We start from the raw sequence: 24,940 nt of genomic DNA, 5'->3' as shown, positions 1-24,940 counted from the left end.
GCATCTGCCACTTGTCCACCCATTCCACCAGGCTGTCTATGTCCTATTGCTGACTATCACTATCCTCCTCACAGTTCATAATACTTGCAAGCTTTGTGTCATCTGCAAATTTTGCAATTCATGTCATTCAGCCAGCTTTGTATCCCGACCACTGTCCCCTTTTTTCTATGTATTTCAACTTTGCTGACAAGCCTATGATGAGGCACTTTATCAAATGTGTTTTGGAAGCCCACATACACCACATCAACTGCATTACCCTCATCTACCCTCTCTGTTGCCTCATCAAAAACTCAATCAAGTTAGTTAAACACAATTTGCCTTTAATAAATCCATGCTGGCTTTCCTTAATTAATGCACATTTGTCCCAGTGACTGCTAATTTTGTCCCGGATTATAGTTTCTAAAAGCTTTCCCACCACCAAGGTTAAAGTGACTGGCCTGTAGTTGCTGGGTTTATCCTTACACCCTTTTTTGAACAAGGATGTAACATTTGAAATACTTGAGTCATCTGGCACCACCCCCGTATCTAAGGAAGATTGAAAGACTATGGCCAATGCCTCTGCAATTCCAGTCCTCACCACCCACTGCATCCTCATGCATCTGACCCGGTCCTGGTGAGTTATCAATTTCAAGGACCACCAGTCTATCTAATATCTTCTCTTGATCAATTTTTAGCTCATCCAATATCTATATTACCTGCTCCTTTGCTGTGACTTCAGCAACATCATCTTCCTTGGTAAAAACAGATGCAAAGTACTCATTTAGTACCTCAGCCGTGCCCCCTGCCTCCATGTGTAAATCCCCTTTTTTGTTCCTTAATCAGCCCACTCCTTCCTTTGCCACCTTTATTCCCTTTCATGTCAGTTGCCAGTCTCATACTCTCTCTTTGACTCTCATTATCTTTTTCACTTACCCTGCAAACTTTCTATTCTCAGCCTGGTTCTCACTAGTATTATCAACCTGACATCTGTCACATGCACCTTTTTTTGCTTCAGTCTTACCCTCTATCTGCTTTGTTATGCAGGGAGCTCTGGCCTCATCTGGCCTACCTTTCCCCCTCAGGGGAATTTAACTCTACTGTACCTGAACCTTCTCATTTTTAAAGGTGGCCCATTGTTTAGCCTGCCAATCTTTCATTCCAATTTACCTGGGACAGATCCTTTCTCACCCCATTGATAATGGCTCTCCTCCAATTATTTTTATTCCAGATTACGCTTTTTCTTTTTCCATAGCTTACCGAAACCTTATGATGCTGTGATCACTGTCTCCTAAATACCCAACTGATATTTGATCCATTTGACCCACCTCATTCCCCAGAACCAGATCCAGCAATGCCTCCTTCCTCATTGGGTCGAAAATATGCTGAGCTAGAAAATTCTCCTGAATACATTCTGGAGACTCTTGCCCCATTCTGCCCTTTACGCTATTACTATGCAGTCTATATTAGGAGAATTAAAGTCCCCCATTATAATTACTCTATATTTGCCTCTCTGTAATTTCTCTGCAAATTTGTGCCTCAATATCAGGGGTATCAAACATTTTTGCGTAAGGGGCCCATTACAATTTTTGCCCTACATAGGAGGCTGGTGAGCAAATTTCAGAAGGATAAAGGCATTAAAAATGTATCTTACTATCAATCAAAACAACAACAGATGTACATTTTTGTGAAAAAGCTTTAAATGAGAAGGCTAATTTATTGACTTACTTTCTCATCACTATATTGAAAACTGATTTAGTGACATACCTGGCATTGTTTTTGCATGCATAGGTAGTCAGTCTCTGCCCATAGACTTGATGTGGCGATGCAGAGTATTCTATTTTATTTTATTTAGAGATACAGCACTGAAACAGGCCCTTCGGCCCACCGAGTTTGTGCCGACCATCAACCACCCATTTATACTAATCCTACATTAATCCCATTACCCTCTCACATCCCCACCTTCCCTCAATTCCCCTACCGCCTACCTACACTAAGGGCAATTTATAATGGCCAATTTACCTATCAACCTGCAAGTCTTTGGCTGTGGGAGGAAACCGGAGAACCAGGCGAAAACCCACATGGTCACAGGGAGAACTTGCAAACTCCACACAGGCAGTACCCAGAATTGAACCCGGGTCACTGGAGCTGTGAGGCTGCGGTGCTAACCACTGCGCCGCCCCAAGAGTCAACCACATTGCTATGAGTCTGGTGTCACATGTAGGCCAGACCAGGTAAGGACAGCAGATTTCCTTCCCTAAAGGACATTAGTGAACCAGATGGGTTTTTACAACAATCGACAATGGTTTCATGGCCATCATTAGACTAGCTTTTAATTCCAGATTTATTAATTGAATTCAAATTCCACCTTCTGCTGTGGTGGGATTGAACCCATGTCCCCAGAGCAATACCCTGGGCCTCTGGGTTGCTAGTCCAGTGACAATACCACTACGCCACCGCCTCCCCTGACTAGATAGATGTCCATCTGTCAGGAGCGATCTTGATCTCTCTCCCCACTCTTCCCACGCTCTCTCCATGTGTCTCTCTGTCTCCCTTTCCCTCCATCTCCCTCTCTCTCACCTCTGTCTCCCTCTCTCTCTCTCTTTGTCTCTTTCTGCCCCCCAGTCTCTCTCTCCCACCTCTCTCTGTCTGTCTCCCCCTCTCTCTGTCTGTCTCCCCCTCTCTCTGCCCCTCTCTCTGTCTGTCTCTCCCCCCATCTCTCTCTCCCCTCCCTCTGTCTCTGTCCCCCTCTCTGTCTCCCCTCTGTCTCTCTCTCCCCCCATCTCTCTTCCCCGTCTCTCTCTCCCCCTCTCTCTGTCTCTCTCTCTCTTCTCCCCTCTCCTCTCTCTGTCTCTGTGTCTCCCTCAATCCATGTTCCATGCTCTCATCCCTGCTCCGTTATCCCCACTCCCTGCAGCAGCCATTCCCACCACTGGATACTTACTATGCCTGTTTTATTTAAGTTGGGCTGAGTGGAGGCAGGAACCTGGACATTGACTAAACCATGCGAAAGCAGCAGGGGCAGCCGATCCCAGGGTGCCTGCGCCATATTCCACCAATCAGCGCTAACCCCGCCTAGGCAGCCCCTGTCAGTCACAGGGCGTGACCAATCACAGACAAGGGTCCCCTGTCCGTTAGACAAATGTCCCACCTATCCCCTCCACCTGACGTATAAGGTTGCCGTCAATCAGAGCCGAGCCACAGGCAAATTGGCGGGCCGGATAGAAACCTTTGGTGGGCCGGGTTCTGGCCCACGGGCCATATGTTGGACAACACTGCTCTATATTTTTCCCGCTAGTTGGTGGTCTGTAGAAAATATGAATTAGGAGCAGGAGTAGGCCACTCGGCCCTTCGAGCCTCCTCCGCCATTCAATAAGATCATGGCTGATCTGATTGCAACCTCAACTCCACATTCCTGCCTACCCCCGATAACCTTTCACCCCCTTGCTTATCAAGAATCCATCTACATCTGCCTTAAAAATATTCAAACACTCTGCTTCCACTGCCTTTTGAGGAAGAGCGTTCCAAAGACTCACGGCCCTCTGAGAGAAAAAACCTCCTCCTCTCTGTCTTAAATGGGCGACCCCTTGTAGTGTAATGGCACCTCTGTTGTTTCTTAACTATAACCGAATAGATTATCCTTGACTGCTCCAGGACATCCTCTCTCTCCAACACTGTAATATTCTCCTTAATCAATATTGTCACCACTCCTCCTTTCTTTCCTTCCCAGGCTTTCCTGGACAACTTGTATCGAGGAATATTTCATATCTAGTCCTGTCTCATTTTAAGCCAGGTGTTCGTTATTGCCACAGCATTCATATTCCCATGTGGCTACCTGTGCCTGCAGCTCACCAACCTTATTTTTCATGCTCCTATGCATTTACGCCATATGCCAAAGTGGGCCATGACAGCCTGGCATGGAAGGGAGTGCTCGGAAACCATGGAGTTGGAAACTGTAATGAAAACGGCCACTTACTCTTGGAACTCTGCAGAAAAGCAGCTGTCCATAACCAACACCTTCATTCAACAAAAAGATTGCTTCAAGACCACATGGATGCATCCCCGCTCTAAACATTGGCACCTGATAGATTACACCTTGGTGTGCCAGTATGGGTTAAAGGACGTCCTGCATAATAGAGTTATGCCCAATGCTGACTGTCATACAGACCACCGGCTCGTTCGTTCAAAGCTGAACTTCCACTTCAAGCCTAAGGCCAAGGACAGGCCTAGAGACAACCCATCAAAGAAATTCCACGTCAGCAACCTGCAAACCTCATCTTGCAGAGATAGATATCAAGCAACCTCACAGACTAGACTGGAACATCCTGATCTCACTGCTGCTTCCACTCCAGAAGAGCTCTGGGAACACATCAAAGCTGCAGTACTGGATACTTCCAGTGAGGTCATCGGACCCAGCACCAAGAATAATCAGGACTGGTTTGATGAAAATGCCAAGGAAATTCAAGATCTGCTAAAAATAGAAAGGACAGCTCATCAGGCTCACCTGGCTCAGCCAACCAGCCAAGAGAAAAAGTCAGCCTCCTGTCAAGCATGCAACACTCTTCAATGTAAATTGCGGAACATCCAAAATGACTGGTGGATCGAACTTGCGGGAAAAACTCAGCTGTACGCTGATACTGGAGATATAAGAAGTTTCTATGAAGCACTAACATCTGTCTGTGGACCAGCGCATCAAACCCAAAACCACTTGAGTGCCGATGGTAAGACCCTACACACCGACAAGGAGTCAATCCTGGATCGCTGGTCGGAGCACTTTAGTTTAGTTTAGTTTAGAGATACAGCACTGAAACAGGCCCTTCGGCCCACCGAGTCTGTGCCAACCATCAACCACCCATTTGTACTAATCCTACACTAATTCCATATTCCTACCGCATCCCCACCTGTCCCTATATTTCCCTACCACCTACCTATACTAGGGGCAATTGCTAATGGCCAATTTACCTATCAACCTGCAAGTCTTTGGCATGTGGGAGGAAACCGGAGCACCCGGAGGAAACCCACGCAGACACAGGGAGAACTTGCAAACTCCACACAGGCAGTACCCAGAATTGAACCCGGGTCGCTGGAGCTGTGAGGCTGCGGTGCTAACCACTGCGCCGCCCTTTGAAACTCTCTTCAGCACCAAGTGCACAGTGCATGATACTGCCATCAATTGCATCCAACAACAGCCTGTCAAAGAAGAACTGGATGAGAACCCAACTCTGGAGGAAACCGTGACCACCATCAACCAGATGAAGAACAGCAAAGTTCCCGGAACCAATGGAATTCCACCCGAAGCTTTGAAGCATGGTGTCCCTGCCCTATACAGCAAGCTCCATGAGTTTTTCAAGGACTGCTGGGAACAGGGCAGGTTTCCGTGGGATCTTCATGATGCCATTATCGTCACCTTGTAAAAAAAAACAAAGGAGAAAAATCAGACTGCTCCAACTACCTTGGGATCACCCTCCTTTCTATTGCTAGGAAGATCCTGGCTAGAATACTGAACAGGCTTGTGCTTACCATTGCAGAAGAAAACCTCCCAGAGAGCCAGTGTGATTTCAGAGCAAACAGAGGCACCACAGACATGGTATTTGCACTGAGACAATTACAAGAAAAGTATCGTGAGCAAAACAAAGGCCTATACATCACTTTCGTAGACCTCACCAAGGCATTCGAGACTGTGAACAGAGATGGACTTTGGAAAATCCTTGAAAAACTTGGATGCCCACCTAGGTTCCTGACTATGGTGAAGCATAGTACGGATATACGTAGAAAATCAGTATGGACAAGTCAAGCAAAACAGCGATCTCTCGACTCCCTGCTGAATCTCCAGTGGTGTGAAGCAGGGATATGTGCTGGTCCTGACATTCTCCATCTTTTTCAGCATGATGCTGCAGCAGGCAACGGAAGACCTTAAGGAGGAGTTTAAGTGCAGCAGGCATCTTCAGGCTCACACAAAGACACAAGAAAAACTTATCCACGAGCTTCTTTTCGCCGATGACTGTGCTCTCCTGGCCCACAGTCAGTCAGACCTGCAACTTATAACAACACATTTCTCCGAGGCGGCACAACTCTTCAGAGTAAAAATCAGTTTATAGAAAACTGAAGGCCTGCATCTCAAGAAGAATACAGACCACCAAACATTGTCATCGAGGGAACCGAGCTGGATGCCGTCAAGCAATTTACTTATTTGGGGAGTGTCATCTCATTTGCAGCAACCACGGCCTCAGCACAGACCAAACTCAAAGTGTACAAAGCCATAGTCCTCACCACCCTTCTGTATGGCGCCAAGTCATGGCTCCTATACCACTGCCATGTACGCCTTCTCGAGTACTTCCATCAGTGCTGCCTCTGCAACATTCTCAAGATCCGCTGGCAGGACCACATCACAAACATTGAAGTCCTGGAAACAGCCAACATCACCAGCATCGAGACCATCCTCCTGCAAAGCCAATTGCTTTGGGCGGGTCACGGTGCCTGGATGGACGCCAGTCACCTGCCCAAGATCGTGTTGTATGGAGAGCTGACCACGAGTAAAAGGAACAGAGGCGCCCCATGCAAACGTTTCAAGGACTCCCTGAAGAAGTCCTTCTGTGTGCCACATCGACCATCACCATTGGGAAGCGTGGAATCGTGATGCCTCGAGATGTTACATCAGCAGGGCTACAGACACCTTTGAAACTGAGCAAAGTACCAGCATTGAAACTGAGCAAAGTACCAGCATGAAAGAGAAAAGGAGGAGAAGGATAGATCTATTTGCCCCCAGCAGCGAGGATGCCTTCACTTGCAACCGCTGTTGGAGAATCTGCCGGTCACGGACAGGCCTGACTAACCAGAAGCCGGCCTGCAACCTTCCCAAAATCTTCATCCGTGAAGAAAAGCCAAGAAGGAGAAGATATATTTATGTATATGCACTGTAAACCTGAATTAGATCTTACTGTATTTCCTCTTAGTCTGACCCCGCCTAATACCTTACTATTTCATACTCTAGTGCTATCTGTGTCTCCCAATCCTTCATGAACCTTGATGTTTCTTTGTAATGCTGCATCTTGGTTCGCATCCTCCTGCCAAATTAGTTTAAACCCTCCCCAATAGTACTAGCAAATTGCCCCACGGGGACATTGGTCCCACCTCTGTTGAGGTGCAGCCCTTCCAGCCTGTACAGGTCCTATCTCCCTCAGAACTGGTCTCAATGTCCTAGGAATCTAATGCCTTCCCTCCTGCACCATCTCTCCAGTCATGCATTCATCTGCTCTATCCTCCTATCGCTACACCCACTCGCGTGTAAGCACTTGAAGTAATCTGGAGATTGCTACTTTTGAGGTCCCACTTCATAAACTTTCCTAGCTCACTAAAATCTGCCTGCAGGATCTCATCCTTTTTACCAATGTCATTGGTACAGATTTGGACCACGTCTTCTGGCTGTTCACCCTCCCCCCTGAAAGTGCTCTGTAGCCGCTTAGTGACATCCTTGACCCTGCCACCAGGGAGGTAACATACCATCCTGGATTCATGTCTGCATTTACAGATGCGCCTGTCTGTTCCACTACTTAATGAATCCCCTATTACTATTGCTTTCCCAATTTTCCTCCTGCCCCCTGTACAACCTGTGTTGAATACAGGTTGGAGAGCTAGATGCTTTCAGGGGTTTCCTGTACTACCTGCCTGGTCCTCCTTGACTGTCTGGCAGTTACCCATTCCCTATCTGCCTGCATATCCTTAAGTTGTGCAGTGACTACATCCAGAAACGTGTTATCCATATAGCCCTCAGCCTCATGGATACACCACAGTGACACTTCTATTGCTCAAGCTCCGAAAACTGGAGATTGAGCTGCTGCAGCTGACGACAATTCCTGCCAATTTGGTTTTCCAGGATAGGAGAAGTGTCCTGGAGTTCCCGCATGGACCAGGATGTGTATTCCATGGGCCTGAGGTGCTTTGCCATACCTTATTTATTAGACTAACTGAACTTAACAGAAATAAACTCAGACTTAAAAAGCTCTTCATAATGCTCACCGATCAGCTTCTTCCCTAGTGCAGTAATCACTTTAGGTGTTAGCTCTCTCCTGGACACTCGTGTTCCTTTACCCTGAACTCTCCCATTCTTCAACTAATAGATCAGATGCTAAAAATACTAAACACACAACTAGTGGTGAAAAGACATTTGACCTATATACTTACCTTAAAACTCTCGGGTTCTGCTGCTCCTCCCTCTGTACTTATTGTGATGTTACTCTGATGTCCCTTTGATTTCTCTTCGTCATCGGGGGTTCCCGCTCTCTCCACTCAGCTGCTGCTCTCTGCTGCCATCGGGGGTTCCCGCTCTCTCCAATCAGCTGCTGCTCTCTGCTGCTGCTCCTTTTCACTCCTGTGCCTGCGGTTCCCGTGTGCTCTAATCAGCGCTGCTGTCTGCTGCAGTGCCTTTTCAATCCCTGGTGTTCGGGGTTCACATGCTCTCCAATGAGCAACTACCTTTAACCCCTGCTCTCTTTTATATTTTGTAGCCAACTTGCTATCCATTCTGCTACTAGTCCCCTGACTCTCCCATATTCTGACCTCAGTCATGAGTTTACTATGCTTTACCTTATCAAGGGCCAGGCAATGACCATCTCCAACAAGAGAGAACCCTACCATCTCCTCTTGACATTCAATGGCATTACTATTGCTGAATCCCTCACTGTCAGCATCCTGGGGTTACCATTGACCAGAAACGTAACTGGACCAGCCATATAAGTACTGTGTGGTTGCAAGAGCAGGTCAGAGGCTGAGAATTCTGCAGTGAGTAACTCACCTCCTGACTCCCCAAAGCCTGTCCACCATCAACAAGGCACAAGTCAGGGGTGTGATGGAATACTCTCCACTTGCCTAGATGGGTGCAGCTCCAACGACACTCAAGAAGCTTGACACCATCCAGTACAAAGCAACCCACTTAATTGCCACTCCATCCACAACCTTCAACATTCACTCCCTCCACCACCAGCGCACCTTGGCTGCGGTGTGTACCATTTGCAAGATGCACTGCAGCAACTTGCCAAGGTTCCTTTGACAGCACCTTCCAAACCTGTGACCTCTACCACGTAGAAGGACAAAGGCAGCAGATGCATGGGAACACCACCACCTGCAAGTTCCCCTCCAAGTCTCACACCATCCTGATTTGGAACTATATCACCGTTCCTTCACTGTCGCTGGGTCAAAATCTTGGAAATCCCTTCCTAACAGCACTGTGGGTGTCCCTACATCCCAAGCACTGCAGAGTGTCAAAAAGGCATCTCACCACCACCATCTCAAAAGTGATTAGGGATGGGCAACAAATGCTGGCCTGGCTGGCGATGTCCACATCCCATGAAAGAATTTTTTAAAAGGCTTTTTGGAAATCCAAATATATTACCTTTACTGCATTACCCTTTTCTACCCTTTCTGTTAGTTAGAATTAGAATTAGAATTAGAACATTACAGCGCAGTACAGGCCCTTCGGCCCTCGATGTTGCGCCGACCTGTGAAACCATCTGACCTACACTATTCCATTTTCATCTATATGTCTATCCAATGACCACTTAAATGCCCTTAAAGTTGGCGAGTCTACTACTGCTGCAGGCAGGGCGTTCCACGCCCCTACTACTCTCTGAGTAAAGAAACTACCTCTAACATCTGTCCTATATCTATCACCCCTCAACTTAAAGCTATGTCCCCTCGTGTTTGCCATCACCATCCGAGGAAAAAGACTCTCACTATCCACCCTATCTAACCCTCTGATTATCTTATATGTCTCTATTAAGTCACCTCTCCTCCTCCTTCTCTCCAACGAAAACAACCTCAAGTCCCTCAGCCTTTCCTCGTAAGACCTTCCCTCCATACCAGGCAACATCCTAGTAAATCTCCTCTGCACCCTTTTCAAAGTTTCCACATCCTTCCTATAATGTGGTGACCAGAACTGCACGCAATACTCCAGGTGCGGTCTCACCAGAGTTTTGTACAGCTGCAGCATGACCTCGTGGCTCCGAAACTCGATCCCCCTACTAATAAAAGCTAACACACCATATGCCTTCTTAACAGCCCTATTAACCTGGGTAGCAACCTTCAGGGATTTATGTACCTGGACACCAAGATCTCTCTGTTCATCTACACTACCAAGAATCTTCCCATTAGCCCAGTACTCTGCATTGCTGTTACTCCTTCCAAAGTGAATCACCTCACACTTTTCCGCATTAAACTCCATTTGCCATCTCTCAGCCCAGCTCTGCAGCCTATCTATGTCCCTCTGTACCCGACAACATCCTTCGGCACTATCCACAACTCCACCGACCTTCGTGTCATCCGCAAATTTACTAACCCACCCTTCTACACCCTCTTCCAGGTCATTTATAAAAATGACAAACAGCAGTGGCCCCAAAACAGATCCTTGCGGTACACCACCAGTAACTAAACTCCAGAATGAACATTTGCCATCAACCACCACCCCCTCTGTCTTCTTTCAGCTAGCCAATTTCTGATCCAAAGCTCTAAATCACCTTCAACCCCATACTTCCGTATTTTCTGCAATAGCCTACCGTCCATATACACCACATCCATGGCTTTACCCTCATCCACCTGTTTGGTCACCTTCTCGAAAAACTCAATAAGGTTTGTGAGGCACGACCTACCTTTCACAAAACCGTGCTGACTATCGCAAATGAACTTATTCTTTTCAAGATGATTATAAATCCTATCTCTTATAACCTTTTCCAACATTTTACCCACAACCGAAGTAAGGCTCACAGGTCTATAATTACCAGGGCTGTCTCTACTCCCCTTCTTGAACAAGGGGACAACATTTGCTATCCTCCAGTCTTCCGACACTATTCCTGTCGACAATGACGACATAAAGATCAAGGACAAAGGCTCTGCAATCTCCTCCCTAGCTTCCCAGAGAATCCTAGGATAAATCCCATCTGGCCCAGGGGACTTATCTATTTTCACACTTTCCAAAATTGCTAACACTTCCTCCTTGTGACCCTCAATCCCATCTAGCCTAGGCGCCTGAATCTCAGTATTCTCCTCGACAACATTTTCTTTCTCTACTGTAAATACTGACGCAAAATATTCATTTAACGCTTCCCCTATCTCCTCTGATTCCACACACAACTTCCCACTACTATCCTTGATTGGCCCTAATCTAACTCTAGTCATTCTTTTATTCCTGATATACCTATAGAAAGCCTGAGGGTTTTCCCTGATCCTATCCGCCAATGACTTCTCGTGTCCTCTCCTGGCTCTTCTTAGCTCTCCCTTTAGATCCTTCCTGGCTAGCTTGCAACTCTCAAGCGCCCTAACTGAGCCTTCACGTCTCATCCTAACATAAGCCTTCTTCTTCCTCTTGACAAGCGCTTCAACTTCTTTAGTAAACCACGGCTCCCTCGCTCGACAACTTCCTCCCTGCCTCACAGGTACATACTTATCAACGACACGCAGTAGCTGCTCCTTGAATAAGCTCCACATTTCGATTGTTCCCATCCCCTGCAGTTTCCTTCCCCATCCTATGCATCCTAAATCTTGCCTAATCGCATCATAATTTCCTTTCCCCCAGCTATAATTTTTGCCCTGCGGTATATACCTGTCCCTGCCCATCGCTAAGGTAAACCTAACCGAATTGTGATCACTATCACCAAAGTGCTCACCTACATCTAAATCTAACACCTGGCCGGGTTCATTACCCAGTACCAAATCCAATGTGGCATCGCCCCTGGTTGGCCTGTCTACATACTGTGTCAGAAAACCCTCCTGCACACACTGGACAAAAACTGACCCATCTAAAGTACTCGAACTATAGTATTTCCAGTCGATATTTGGAAAGTTAAAGTCCCCCATAACAACTACCCTGTTACTCTCGCCCCTGTCCGGAATCATCTTCGCTATCCTTTCCTCTACATCTCTGGAACTATTCGGAGGTCTATAAAAGACTCCCAACAGGGTGACCTCACCTCTCCTGTTTCTAACCTCGGCCCATACTACCTCAGTTGACGAGTCCTCAAACGTCCTTTCTGTCGCTGTAATACTCTCCTTGATTAACAATGCCACACCCCCCCCCTCTTTTACCATCTTCTCTGTTCTTACTGAAACATCTAAATCCCGGAGCCTGCAACATCCATTCCTGCCCCTGCTCTACCCATGTCTCCGAAATGGCCACTACATCGAGATCCCAGGTACCAACCCATGCTGCAAGCTCACCCACCTTATTCCGGATGCTCCTGGCGTTGAAGTAGACACACTTTAAACCAGGTTCTTGCTTGCCAGTGCCCTCTTGCGTCCTTGTAACCTTATCCCTGCCCTCACTACTCTCAACATCCTGTACACTGGCACTACAATTTAGGTTCCCATTCCCCTGCTGAATTCGTTTAAACCCCCCCGAAGAGCACTAGCAAATCTCCCCCCCAGGATATTGGTACCCCTCTGGTTCAGGTGAAGACCATCCTGTTTGTAGAGGTCCCACCTACCCCAGAAAGAGCCCCAATTATCCAGGAAACCAAAACCCTCCCTCCTGCACCATCCCTGCAGCCACGTGTTCAACTCCTCTCTCTCCCTATTCCTCGCTTCGCTATCACATGGCACGGGCAACAACCCAGAGATAACAACTCTGTTTGTTCTCGCTCTAAGCTTCCACCCTAGCTCCCTGAATTACTGTCTTAAATCCCCATCTCTCTTCCTACCTATGTCGTTGGTGCCTATGTGGAACACGACTTGGGGCTGCTCCCCCCTCCCCCTGAAGGATCCCAAAAACACGATCCGAGACATCACGAACCCTGGCACCTGGGAGGCAACACACCAACCGTGAGTCTCTCTCGTTCCCACAGAACCTCCTATCTGTTCCCCTAACTATGGAGTCCCCAATGACTAATGCTCTGCTCCTCTTCCCCCTTCCCTTCTGAGCAACAGGGACAGACTCTGTGCCAGATACCTGTACCCCATTGCTTACCCCTGGTAGGTCGTCCCCCGCAACAGTATCCAAAACGGTATACCTGTTGTTGAGGGAAACGACCACAGGGGATCCCTGCACTGCCTGCTGGTTCCCTCTCCTTCCCCTGACGGTAACCCATCTACCTACTTCTTTTACCTGAGGTGTGACTACCTCCCCATAACTCCTCTCAATAACCCCCTCCGCCTCCCGAATGATCTGAAGTTCCTCAAAGAATTCACTAAGATTAGTCGAGCATGACTTTCCCTTTTGGAATCTCTGCTCACTGATCTATATTTTCAGTTTCTAGATCCTTTTCTTTTAATCTCATCTTTCCTATCGCCGGTGTCAAGCTAACTAGCCTATAGTTCCCTGGACTTGTTCTAGCTCCCAATTTAAAGATAGGAAGAGCAGCTGCCCTCCAGTCCTTTGGCACTATTTCTTTTTCCAAGGGATTTTTCATTTGTCCCTAAAACCAACATTGATCCCCTGGAAGTGATTGTGGATGAATTAGAATCTCTAAAGCCAGAAGCAGCAATAGATCAAGCTTCAGTTTGTTGTTGCTCTGTGGATGTGGGTCACATTGGCAAGGCCACATTGAGGGACCTTCTCTAATTGCTGTGAGATATTGGACCTTTACCCTCTGTGTCAATGTGGTGAAGGTGAACGCTGTCCTTGACCCTCTGTATCCTTGTGGTGATTGGGCTCCTACTGCCATGGTAGGGGAAAATTCCAGGATATTGACCAAGTGACATCTGATCATCAGCTCAGAATCACCTTGGGGTTTAGGACTGGAGTCAGACTTCCCTGAGATTTCTTGTAATGTCAGCAGCTTTCTTGGATGCACAACAGATGGATATCGGGGATTATAAACTCTGGAAGAGTGGGATATGAGCTCAGTCTCTGAGTTGCTGGTCCAGTCCTTGAATCACTTAGTACTGAACTTTACTAATGGGGCTCGTAGGGACAGTGTGGGCAAGGGTATAGGTCAAAGGTCCACATGCTCAATGTGCCAATCAGCAACGGCAACATGTAAAAGCCGGTAGTTTAGCTTAGAATCCAAACTCCAGGAAGGATTGCACAAATTCAATTGTGAGTGGAGCTGAAGGTGTCCTGACAAACATTGTACAATTGATGAGGAGATTCCGGTTTCATTTACTCTTGGGTTTCATTTAAATATCTCAAAGTCAAGAGTCACATCTGTCTGTGCGGCCTCTCAGGGTTGAAGGCCAGAATTGGGGCCTCCCAGGGTTAAGCTGAGAGTTGGGACCTCTGGGGGTGAAGGTCAAAGATCGGCCTCCCAGGGGTGGAGGTGAGAGTCGGGGCCTCTTGCTCCCAGGAGCAGGAATGCACTGTGTGGCCCCTCACTCCTCTCATGGAGAGTCCAACTCAAGCTCCGATCGAACCTCTACCTCTGTGTTTAGCTGTGAGGTAGCACTGTGGGGAAAGTGCGCAGGAGTTTCATCAATTAATGGTAGGATGCGGATGGGAGGGGTTGTGACTTCTACTTCAGTCTGAGCACTAACCATTCCTCTTCTGTTTTGCTGATGGTTGCAAGGTGCTGAAGACCAGAATGGCCCTGCGAAAGACAGGACAATACTCGGGGGTAGGGGACTGCATCAAGAAGATTATGAAGAAGGAAGGATTGATTGCATTTTACAAAGGTTATATTCCGAACATTCTGGGTATAATCCCATATGCTGGCATTGACCTTGCCATCTATGAGGTAGGTTCAAATAGAAAACTTGGAGTATTTCCTTATATTTGTCCTGTAAGTGAAGGTGGGTCAGTAATCAGCCTCTCGTCTGTCCCTCACTGCTACACACTCAAATCTGGATAAACGTTCAATGTCCATCACCAAGAGTGGCTCAGCAGCACCACTACTGACCAAGCTGGCCAAGTCCTGAAGGACATATATGCTAGACTGGGCCTGTGGCAAGTGGTGAGAGAACCAATAAGAGGGAAAAGCCTACTTGACCTCAAGGTGAGATAACTGCCCTTGACATCAAGGCAGCATCTGACCAAATGATATCTACCTGTCACAGATGCATCTGTCCATGACAGTATTTAGTTTAGTTTAGAGATACAGCACTGAAACAGGCCCTTCGGCCCACCGAGTCTGTGCCGACCATCAACCACCCATTTATACTAATCCTACACTAATTCCATATTTCTACCACATCCCCACCTGTCCCTATAGTTCCCTACCACCTACCTATCACCTACCTATACTAGGGGCAATTGCTAATGGCCAATTTACCTATCAACCTGCAAGTCTTTGGCATGTGGGAGGAAACCGGAGGAAACCCACGCAGACACAGGGAGAACTTGCAAACTCCACACAGGCAGTACCCAGAATTGAACCCGGGTCGCTGGAGCTGTGAGGCTGCGGTGCTAACCACTGCGCCACTGTGCCGCTGTATTGGTAGGATTGACCAGTGCACAGTCCTTGTGGAGACAAAGTCCCATCTTCCCACTGAGGACATCCTAGGGGGGTTGTGTGGTACTACCACTATGCAACAAGGGATAGATTCAGAACAGATCTAACAGCTCAAAACTGGACATCCATGAGGCTCTGTGGGCCAACAGCTGCAGTAGAATTGTTTTCAACCACAATCCGTAACCTCATGGTCCAGCATATTCAAACGTTACCATCAGGCCAGGGGACCAGCCCTGGTTCAATGAGGAGTGTAAGAGAACATGCCAGGAGAAGCACCAGGCATAACTAAAAATCAGGTGCCAGCCCTGTGAAGCTACAACACAGGACTGCATGCCTGCTAAACAGCGAAAGGAACATGATATAGACGGAGCTAAGTGATCACACAACCAAAGGATCAGATCAAACCTCTGCAGTCCTGCCACATCCAGTCGTGAATGGAGATAAGACAATTAAACACCTAGCTGGAGGAGCAGACTCCACAAATGTTTCCATCCTCAGTGATGAGGGAGCCCAGCATGTCAATTTAAAACACAAGTATGAAGCATTTGCAGCCATCTTCAGTCAGAAGTGCCAAGTAGAAGACCCATCTTGGCCTCCTCCTGAGGTCCCCAGCATCATAGATGCCAGTCTTCAGACAATTCAGTTCAAGGCTTATGCAAGGAGCAGCTACTGCGTGTCCTTGATAAGTATGTACCTGTCAGGCAGGGAGGAAGTTGTCGAGCGTGGGAGCCGTGGTTTACTAAAGAAGTTGAAGCGCTTGTCAAAAGGAAGAAGGCGGCTATTGTTAGGATGAGACGTGAAGGCTCAGTTAGGGCGCTTGAGAGTTACAAGCTAGCCAGGAAGGATCTAAAGGGAGAGCTAAGAAGAGCAAGGAGAGGACACGAGAAGTCATTGGCGGATAGGATCAAGGAAAACCCTAAGGCTTTCTATAGGTATATCAGGAATAAAAGAATGACTAGAGTTAGATTAGGGCCAATCAAGAATAGTAGTGGGAAGTTGTGTGTGGAATCAGAGGTGATAGGGGAAGCGTTAAATGAATATTTTTTGTCAGTATTTACAGTAGAGAAAGAAAATGTTGTCGAGGAGAATACTGAGATACAGACTACTAGGCTAGATGGGATTGAGGTTCACAAGGAGGAGGTGTTAGCAATTTTGGAAAGTGTGAAAATAGATACGTCCCCTGGGCCAGATGGGATTTATCCTAGGATTCTCTGGGAAGCCAGGGAGGAGATTGCAGAGCCTTTGTCCTTGATCTTTATGTCGTCATTGTCGACAGGAATAGTGCCGGAAGACTGGAGGATAGCAAATGTTGTCCCCTTGTTCAAGAAGGGGAGTAGAGACAGCCCTGGTAATTATAGACCTGTGAGCCTTACTTCGGTTGTGGGTAAAATGTTGGAAAAGGTTATAAGAGACAGGATTTATAATCATCTTGAAAAGAATAAGTTCATTAGCGATAGTCAGCACGGTTTTGTGAAGGTTCGGTCGTGCCTCACAAACCTTATTGAGTTTTTCGAGAAGGTGACCAAACAGGTGGATGAGGGTAAAGCAGTGGATGTGGTGTATATGGATTTCAGTAAGGCGTTTGATAAGGTTCCCCACGGTAGGCTATTGCAGAAAATACGGAAGTATGGGGTTGAAGGTGATTTAGAGCTTTGGATCAGAAATTGGCTAGCTGAAAGAAGACAGAGGGTGGTGGTTGATGGCAAATGTTCATCCTGGAGTTTAGTTACTGGTGGTGTACCGCAAGGATCTGTTTTGGGGCCACTGCTGTTTGTCATTTTTATAAATGACCTGGAAGAGGGTGTAGAAGGGTGGGTTAGTAAATTTGCGGATGACACGAAGGTCGGTGGAGTTGTGGATAGTGCCGAAGGATGTTGTAGGGTACAGAGGGACATAGATAGGCTGCAGAGCTGGGCTGAGAGATGGCAAATGGAGTTTAATGCGGAAAAGTGTGAGGTGATTCACTTTGGAAGGAGTAACAGGAATGCAGAGTACTGGGCTAATGGGAAGATTCTTGGTAGTGTAGATGAACAGAGAGATCTTGGTGTCCAGGTACATAAATCCCTGAAGGTTGCTACCCAGGTTAATAGGGCTGTTAAGAAGGCATATGGTGTGTTAGCTTTTATTAGTAGGGGGATCGAGTTTCGGAGCCACGAGGTCATGCTGCAGCTGTACAAAACTCTGGTGAGACCGCACCTGGAATATTGCGTGCAGTTCTGGTCACCGCATTATAGGAAGGATGTGGAAGCTTTGGAAAGGGTGCAGAGGAGATTTACTAGGATGTTGCCTGGTATGGAGGGAAGGTCTTACGAGGAAAGGCTGAGGGACTTGAGGTTGTTTTCGTTGGAGAGAAGGAGGAGGAGAGGTGACTTAATAGAGACATATAAGATAATCAGAGGGTTAGATAGGGTGGATAGTGAGAGTCTTTTTCCTCGGATGGTGATGGCAAACACGAGGGGACATAGCTTTAATTTGAGGGGTGATAGATATAGGACAGATGTTAGAGGTAGTTTCTTTACTCAGAGAGTAGTAGGGGCGTGGAACGCCCTGCCTGCAACAGTAGTAGACTCGCCAACTTTAAGGGCATTTAAATGGTCATTGGATAGACATATGGATGAAAATGGAATAGTGTAGGTCAGATGGTTTCACAGGTCGGCGCAACATCGAGGGCCAAAGGGCCTGTACAGCGCTGTAATGTTCTAATTCTAATTCCATTGACCAGAAACTGAACTGGAGTAGCCATATAAATACCGTGGCTACAAGAGCAGGTCAGAGCCGAGGAATTCTGCGGCAGGTAACTCACCTCCTGACTCCCCAAAACCTGTCTAACATCTACAAGGGACAAGTCAGGGGTGTGATGGACTACTCTCCACTTGCCTGGATGGGTGCAGCTCCAACAACATTCAAGAAGCTCGACATAATGCAGGACACAGCAGCCCGCTTGATTGGCACGCCATCCACAAATATTCACTCCCTCCACCACCGATGCACAGTGGCAACCGTGTGTACCATCTACAAGATGCACTGCAGCAACGCACCAAAGCTCCATAGACAGCACCTTCCAAACCTGCGACCTCTACCACCTAGAAGAACAAGGGCAGCAGTTACATAGGAACACCACCACCTGCAAGTTCCCCTCCAAGCCACACACCATCCTGACTTTTTTTATTCATTCATGCGATGTGCGTGTCGCTGGCTAAGCCAGCATTTATTGCCCATCCCTAATTGCCCTTGAGAAGGTGGTGGTGAGCTGCCTTCTTGAATCGCTGCAGTCCATGTGAGTGCTGTTAGGAAGGGAGTTCCAGGAATGTGACCCAGCAACAGTGAAGGAACAGCGATATAGTTCCAAGTCAGGAGGCTATGTGACTTGGAGGAGAACTTGCAAGTGGCGGTGTTCCCATGCATTTGCTGCCCTTGTCCTTCTAGTTGGTAGAGATCGCGGGTTTGGAAGGTGTTGTCTAAGGAGCCTTGGTGCGTTACTGCAGTGCATCTTGTAGATGGGACACACTGCTGCCACTGTGCGTTGGTGGTGGAGGGATTGAATGTTTGTGGATGGGGTCCCAATCAAATGGGCTGCTTTGGAACTATGTCACCGTTTCTTCACTGTCACTGGGTCAAAATCTTGGAACTCCCTTCCTAACAGCACTATGGATGTACCTACCCCACTTTTTTTTTTTATTCATTCATGGGATGTGGGCATTGCTGGCTAGATCAACATTTATTGCCCATCCCTAATTGCCCTTGAGAAGGTGGTGGTGAGCTGCCTTCTTGAATCGCTGCAGTCCATGGATAAATGCTGTTCTAGCCAGCGATGCCCACATCCTATGAATGAATAAAAAAAAACTCCCTATGCTATCAAGAAATGGCTGAAGACACTGGATACAGCAAAGGCTATCAGCCCTGACAACATCCCGGCTGTAGTACTGAAGACTTGTGCTGCAGAACTAGATACGCCCCGAGCCAAGCTGTTCCAGCAGAGCTACAACACTGGCATCTATCAGATAATATGGAAAATTACCCAGGTATATCCTGTCCACAAAAAGCAGGACAAATACAATCTGGCCAATTACCACCCCATCAGTCTACTTTCAATCATCAGCAAAGTGATGGACGGTGTTATCGACAGTGCGATCAAGTGGCACGTACTCACCAGTGCTCAGTTTCGGTTCTGCCAGGGCCACTCAGCTCTAAAACTCATTACAATCTTGGTTGAGACATGGACAAATGAGCTGAATTCCAGAGGTGAGGTGAGAGTAACTTCCCTTGACATCCAGGCAGCATTTGACTGAGTGCCATCAAGCCCCAGCAAAATTTAAGTCAATGGGAATCCGGGGAACACTCTCCACTGGTTGGAGTCATACCTACAACAAAGGAAGATGGTTGGGGTTAGAATCGTGGAATCCTAGAAGGTTTAAGGCACAGAAAGAAGCCACTTGGCCCATCGTGTCTGTGCTGGCCGATAAACAAACCATCTATTCTAATCCTACCTTACAGCATTTGGTCCGTAGCCCTGCAGATTATGGCAACATCCTCGTAAATCTCCTCTGTACCCTCTCTCGTGCAATTACATCCTTTCTGTAATGAGGTGACCAGAACTGCACACAGCACTCAAGTTGTGGCCTAACCAATGAGTTATACAGTTCCAGCATAACCTCCTTGCTCTTGTATTCTATACCTCGGCTAATAAAGGAAAGGATTCCATATGCCTTCTTAACTACCTTATCGACTTGTCCTGCTACCTTCAGGTATCTGTGGACATCCACTCTAAGATTCCTCACTTCCTCTACATTTCTCAGTATTTTCCCATTAATCATGTATTCCTTTGTTTTATTTGACCTCCCCAAATGCATCAGCTCACACGCTCCAAGTTGAATTCTATTTGCCACTTTTCTGCCCATGTGACCAAACTATGAATATCTTGCTGCAGCGTACAGCTATCCTCTTCGCTATCTACCACACGGCCAATCCTCGTGTCATCTGAGAACTTCTTGATCATGCCCCTACATTTACGACCAATTCGTTAATATACACCACAAAAAGCAGGGGCCCAGTACTGAGCCCTGCAGAATGCCACTGGAAATAGCCCTCCAGTCACTAAAACAGCCTTCAACAATTACCCTTTGTTTCCTGCCACTGAGCCAATTTTGTATCCGCCTTGCTGCATTTCCCTGGATCCCATGGGATTTTATTTTTTTCACCAGTCTGCCATGTGGGACCTTGACAAAAGCCTTGCAAAAATCCATGCAGACCACATCAACTGCACTACCCTCATCTAGCTTCCTTGTTACTTCCTCAAAAAATTCGATCAAGTTGGTCAAACAAGATCTTCCCTTAACAAATCCATGCTGACTATCCTTGATTAACCTGTGCCTTTCTAAGTAACAGTTTATCCTGTCTCTCAGAATATATTCCAATAATTTGCCCACTACTGAGGTTAGACTAAAATAAAAGCAAAATACTGCGGATGCTGGAAATCTGAAACAAAAACAAGAAATGCTGGATTCACTCAGCAGGTCTGGCAGCATCTGTGGAAAGAGAAGCAGAGTTAACGTTTCGGGTCAGTGACCCTTCTTCGGAACTGACAAATATTAGAAAAGTCACAGATTATAAACAAGTGAGGTGGGGGTTGGGCAAGAGATAACAAAGGAGAAGGTGCAGATTGGACCAGGCCACATAGCTGACCAAAAGGTCACGGAGCAAAGGCAAACAATATGTTAATGAGGTTAGACTGACTGGCCTGTAATTATTCAGTCTATCCATCGCTCCCTTTTTAAACAGAGGTACGAAGTTAGCAGTTCTCCAAACTTCCAGCACCACACCTGTATCCAGTGAAGACTGGAAAATGATGGTCAGACCCTCTGCAATTTCCTCTCTTGCTTCTTTTAACAGCCTGGGGTACATTTCATCTGCCCCTGGTAATTTATCAACTTTCAAGGATGCTAATCCTATTAATACTTCCTCTCTCCCTATGTTGATCATATCCAATACTTCACACCCCTCTTCCTTAACTACAATATCTGCATCGTCCCCCTCTTTTGTGAAGACAGACGCAAAGTATTCATTAAGAACCATACCAATATCTTACGCCCCTACACATACGTTACCTATTTTGGTCTTTTATGGGCCCGACTCTCTCTCCTTAGTTATCCTCTTAGTCTTAATGTATTGATAAAACATCTTTGGGTTCACCTTGATTTTGCTTGCCAATATTCTTTCATGCCCTCTCTTCGCTTTCCTAATTTCCTTTTTGATTTCACCCCTCCCCTTTCTATACTCCTCTCGGCTTTCTGTAGTATTGAGTTCTCAGTGTCAGACATAAGCTTTCCTTTTCTGCCTTATCTTACCCTGTAGGTTCCTTGACATCCATGGGGCTCTAGATTTGGCCGCTTCACCTTTTTTCTTTGAGCACATGTTTACCTTGAACCCCTTGAATCTCCCCTTTGAATGTCTCCCACTGTTCTGACACCGATTTATCTTCAAGTAGCTGTTTCCAGTCTACTTTCGCTAAATCACTCCTCAGTTTAGTAAAATTGGCCTTGCCCTAATTGAGAAATCTAACTCCTGTTCTATCTCTGTCCTTTTCCATAATTATGTTAAAACTAACTGAATTATGATCACTACCACCAAAATGATCTCCCACTCCCACTCCTTCCACCTGCCCATCTTCATTTCCTAAAACTAAGTCTAAAACTGCGCCCTGTAGAAGCTTTTACAGTCATTATGTTCCCCGCAAATTTACTCTCATACTCTGTTTCCCCCGCGTAATCATCTCCCTGTCCTCCTTTGCTGAATTCTAAACTGCTCCCAATCCTCAGACTTGCTGATTTTTCTGGCAATTTTATATGCCTCCTCTTTGGATCTAATACTATCCCTAATTTCTTTTGTCAGCCACGGTTGAGCCACCTTTCCAGTTTTATTTTTGTGCCAGACAGAAATGAATAATTGTTGTAATTCATGCACGCGTTCTTTAAATATTATCCATTGCCTATCCACCGTCAACCCTTGTAGTAAAGTTCCTCAATCTGTCATAGCCAACTCACGCCTCATACCTTCGTAGTTTCCTTTATTTAGATTCAGGACCCTAGTTTCAGATTCAACTACTTCACTCTCCATCCTAATGCAGAATTCTGTCATGTTATGGTCACACCTCCCCAAGGGACCCCACACAACAAGATTGTTAATTAATCCTTTTTCATTGCACAATACCCAGTCTAGAATAGCCCGTTCTCTGGTCGGTTCCTCAACGTATTGGTCTAAGAAACCATCACGTACACACCCCAGGAAATCCTCCTCCATGGTATTATTGCTAATTTGGTATGTAGATTAAAATCACCCATGATTACAGTTGTACTCTTATTGCATGCATCTCTAGTTTCCTTTTTAATACCATCCCTTACACCTCCACTACTGTTTGGGGGCCTATAGACAACCCCCACCAACATTTTCTGCTCCTTGGTGTTGCTTAGCTCTACCCATACAGATTCCACATCAGGATTTTCCGAGCCAATATCCTTCCTCACTGTTGCATTGATTTCCTCCTTTATTAACAATGCTACCCCTCCTCCTTTCCCTTTTTGCCTGTCCTTTCTAAATATTGAATACCCTTGGATGTTCAGTTCCCATCCTTGGTCACCCTGCAGCCATGTCTCCGGAATCGCAACTATATCATAACCGTTCACATCTATTTGCGCTGTTAATTCATCTACCTTATTGCGAATGCTCTGTGCATTAAGACACAATGCCTTTAGACTTGTCTTTTTAACATTGTTAGTCATTTTAGCTTTATTTTGCACTATGGCCCATTTGTTTCTCGGCCTTGTTTTCTCTGCCTTCCGCTTTTGCTTCTTATCTTTCTGTCTTTTATTTCTACCCTTGTTTCCCCCTCCCCACTCTGTCTCCCTGCTCAGATTCCCATCCCCCTGCCATTCTAGTTTAAACCCTCCCTGGTAGCACTAGCAAACACCACAACAAACCCCCCGCCGCCCCCCCCCCCCTCGAGGAAATTGGTCCCGGTCCTGCCCAGATGCAACCCATCCAGCTTGTACTGGTCCCACCTTCCCCAGAACTGGTCCCAGTGTCCCAGGAATCTGAATCCCTCCCCCTACACCATTTCTCCAGCGACATATTCATCTGATATATCCTATTTCTGCTCTCGCTAGCACGTGGCACTGATAGTAATCCTGAGATTACTACCTTTGAGGTCCTACTTTTTAATTTACTATATATTTACTAACTCCCTATATTCAGCTTGGAGGACCTCATCCCTTTTTTTACCTATGTCATTGGTACCGATATGTACCATGACAACTGGCTGCTCGCCCACCCCCCTCAGAATGCCCTGCAGCTGCTCAGAGACATCCTTGACCTAGCACCAGGGAGGCAACATACCATCCTGGAGTCTCTTTTGCGGCCGCAGAAACGCTTGTCAGTTCCCCTTACGATTGAATCCCCAATCACTACAGCCCTGCCACTCTTCTTCCTCCCCTCCTGTGCAACAGAGCCGCCCATGGTGCCGTGAACTTGGCTGTTGCTGCAATTGATGTGGTCGACATGGATTTTAGCAAGGCTTTTGACAAGGTCCAACATGGCAGACTGGTTAAAAGATAAAATCCCATGGGATCCAGGGAAATGCAGCAAGGTGGATACAAAATTGGTTCAGTGGCAAGAAACAAAGGGTAATTGTTCCGAAGAAGGGTCACTGACCCGAAACGCTAACTCTGCTTCTCTTTCCACAGATGCTGCCAGACCTGCTGAGTGATTCCAGCATTTCTTGTTTTTGTTTCAGATTTCCAGCATCCGCAGTATTTTGCTTTTATATTAGGTAATTGTTGATGGCTGTTTTCGCGACTGGAGGGCTGTTTCCAGTGGTGTTCCACAGGGCTCAGTACTGGGTCCCCTGTTTTTTGTGATGTATATTAACGATTTGGATGTAAATGTAGAGGGCATGATCAAGATGTTTGTGGATGACACAAATTTGCCGTGTGGTAGATAGCGAGGAGAATAGCTGTAGGCTGCAGGAAGATATTGATGGTCTTGTCAGATGGGCAGAAAAGTGGAAAATGGAATTCAACCCGGAGAAGTGTGAGGTGATGCATTTGGGGAGGACAAACAAGGCAAAGGAATACACGTTTAATGGAAAAATACTGAGAAGTGTAGAGGAAGTAAGGGACCTTGGAGTGAATGTCAACAGATCCCTGAAGCTAGCAGGACAAGTCCATGAGGTGGTTAAGAAGGCATATGGAATCCTTTCCTTTTTTAGCCAAGGTATAAAATGCAAGAGCAGGGAGGTTATGCTGGAACTGTATAACTCATTGGTTAAGCCACAACTTGAGTACTGTGTGCAGTTCTGGTCACCTCATTACAGAAAGGATATAATTGCACTAGAGAGGGTACAGAGAAGATTTACGAGGATGTTGCCAGGACTGGAAAAATGCAGCTATGAGGAAAAGATTGGATAGGCTGGGGTTGTTCTCCTTGGAACAGAGAGGGCTGAGGGGAGATCTGATTGAAATGTACAAAATTTTGAGGGGCCTGGATAGAGCGGAGGTGAAGGGTCTATTCACCTTAGCAGAGAGGTCAGTGACGAGGGGGCATAG

At 46.6% G+C, this 24,940-nt stretch overlaps 1 protein-coding gene across 1 annotated transcript in view; it reads left to right on the top strand.

Annotated features, from left to right (window-relative positions):
* LOC137372612 (mitochondrial adenyl nucleotide antiporter SLC25A24-A-like) overlaps window positions 1-24,940 on the top strand; it is a 137,616-nt gene that overhangs the window by 93,517 nt on the left and 19,159 nt on the right. The window contains 1 exon segment of the mRNA XM_068036547.1: window positions 14,463-14,630. Coding sequence (XP_067892648.1) covers window positions 14,463-14,630 — 168 coding nt within the window.

Source organism: Heterodontus francisci, chromosome 8 (genome assembly GCF_036365525.1).
Source record: "Heterodontus francisci isolate sHetFra1 chromosome 8, sHetFra1.hap1, whole genome shotgun sequence".
In the NCBI taxonomy this organism is placed as follows: Eukaryota; Metazoa; Chordata; class Chondrichthyes; order Heterodontiformes; family Heterodontidae; genus Heterodontus; species Heterodontus francisci.
The sequence above is the reverse complement of the archived record's forward strand: the minus strand, read 5'-3'. Positions and strand labels throughout refer to the sequence as shown.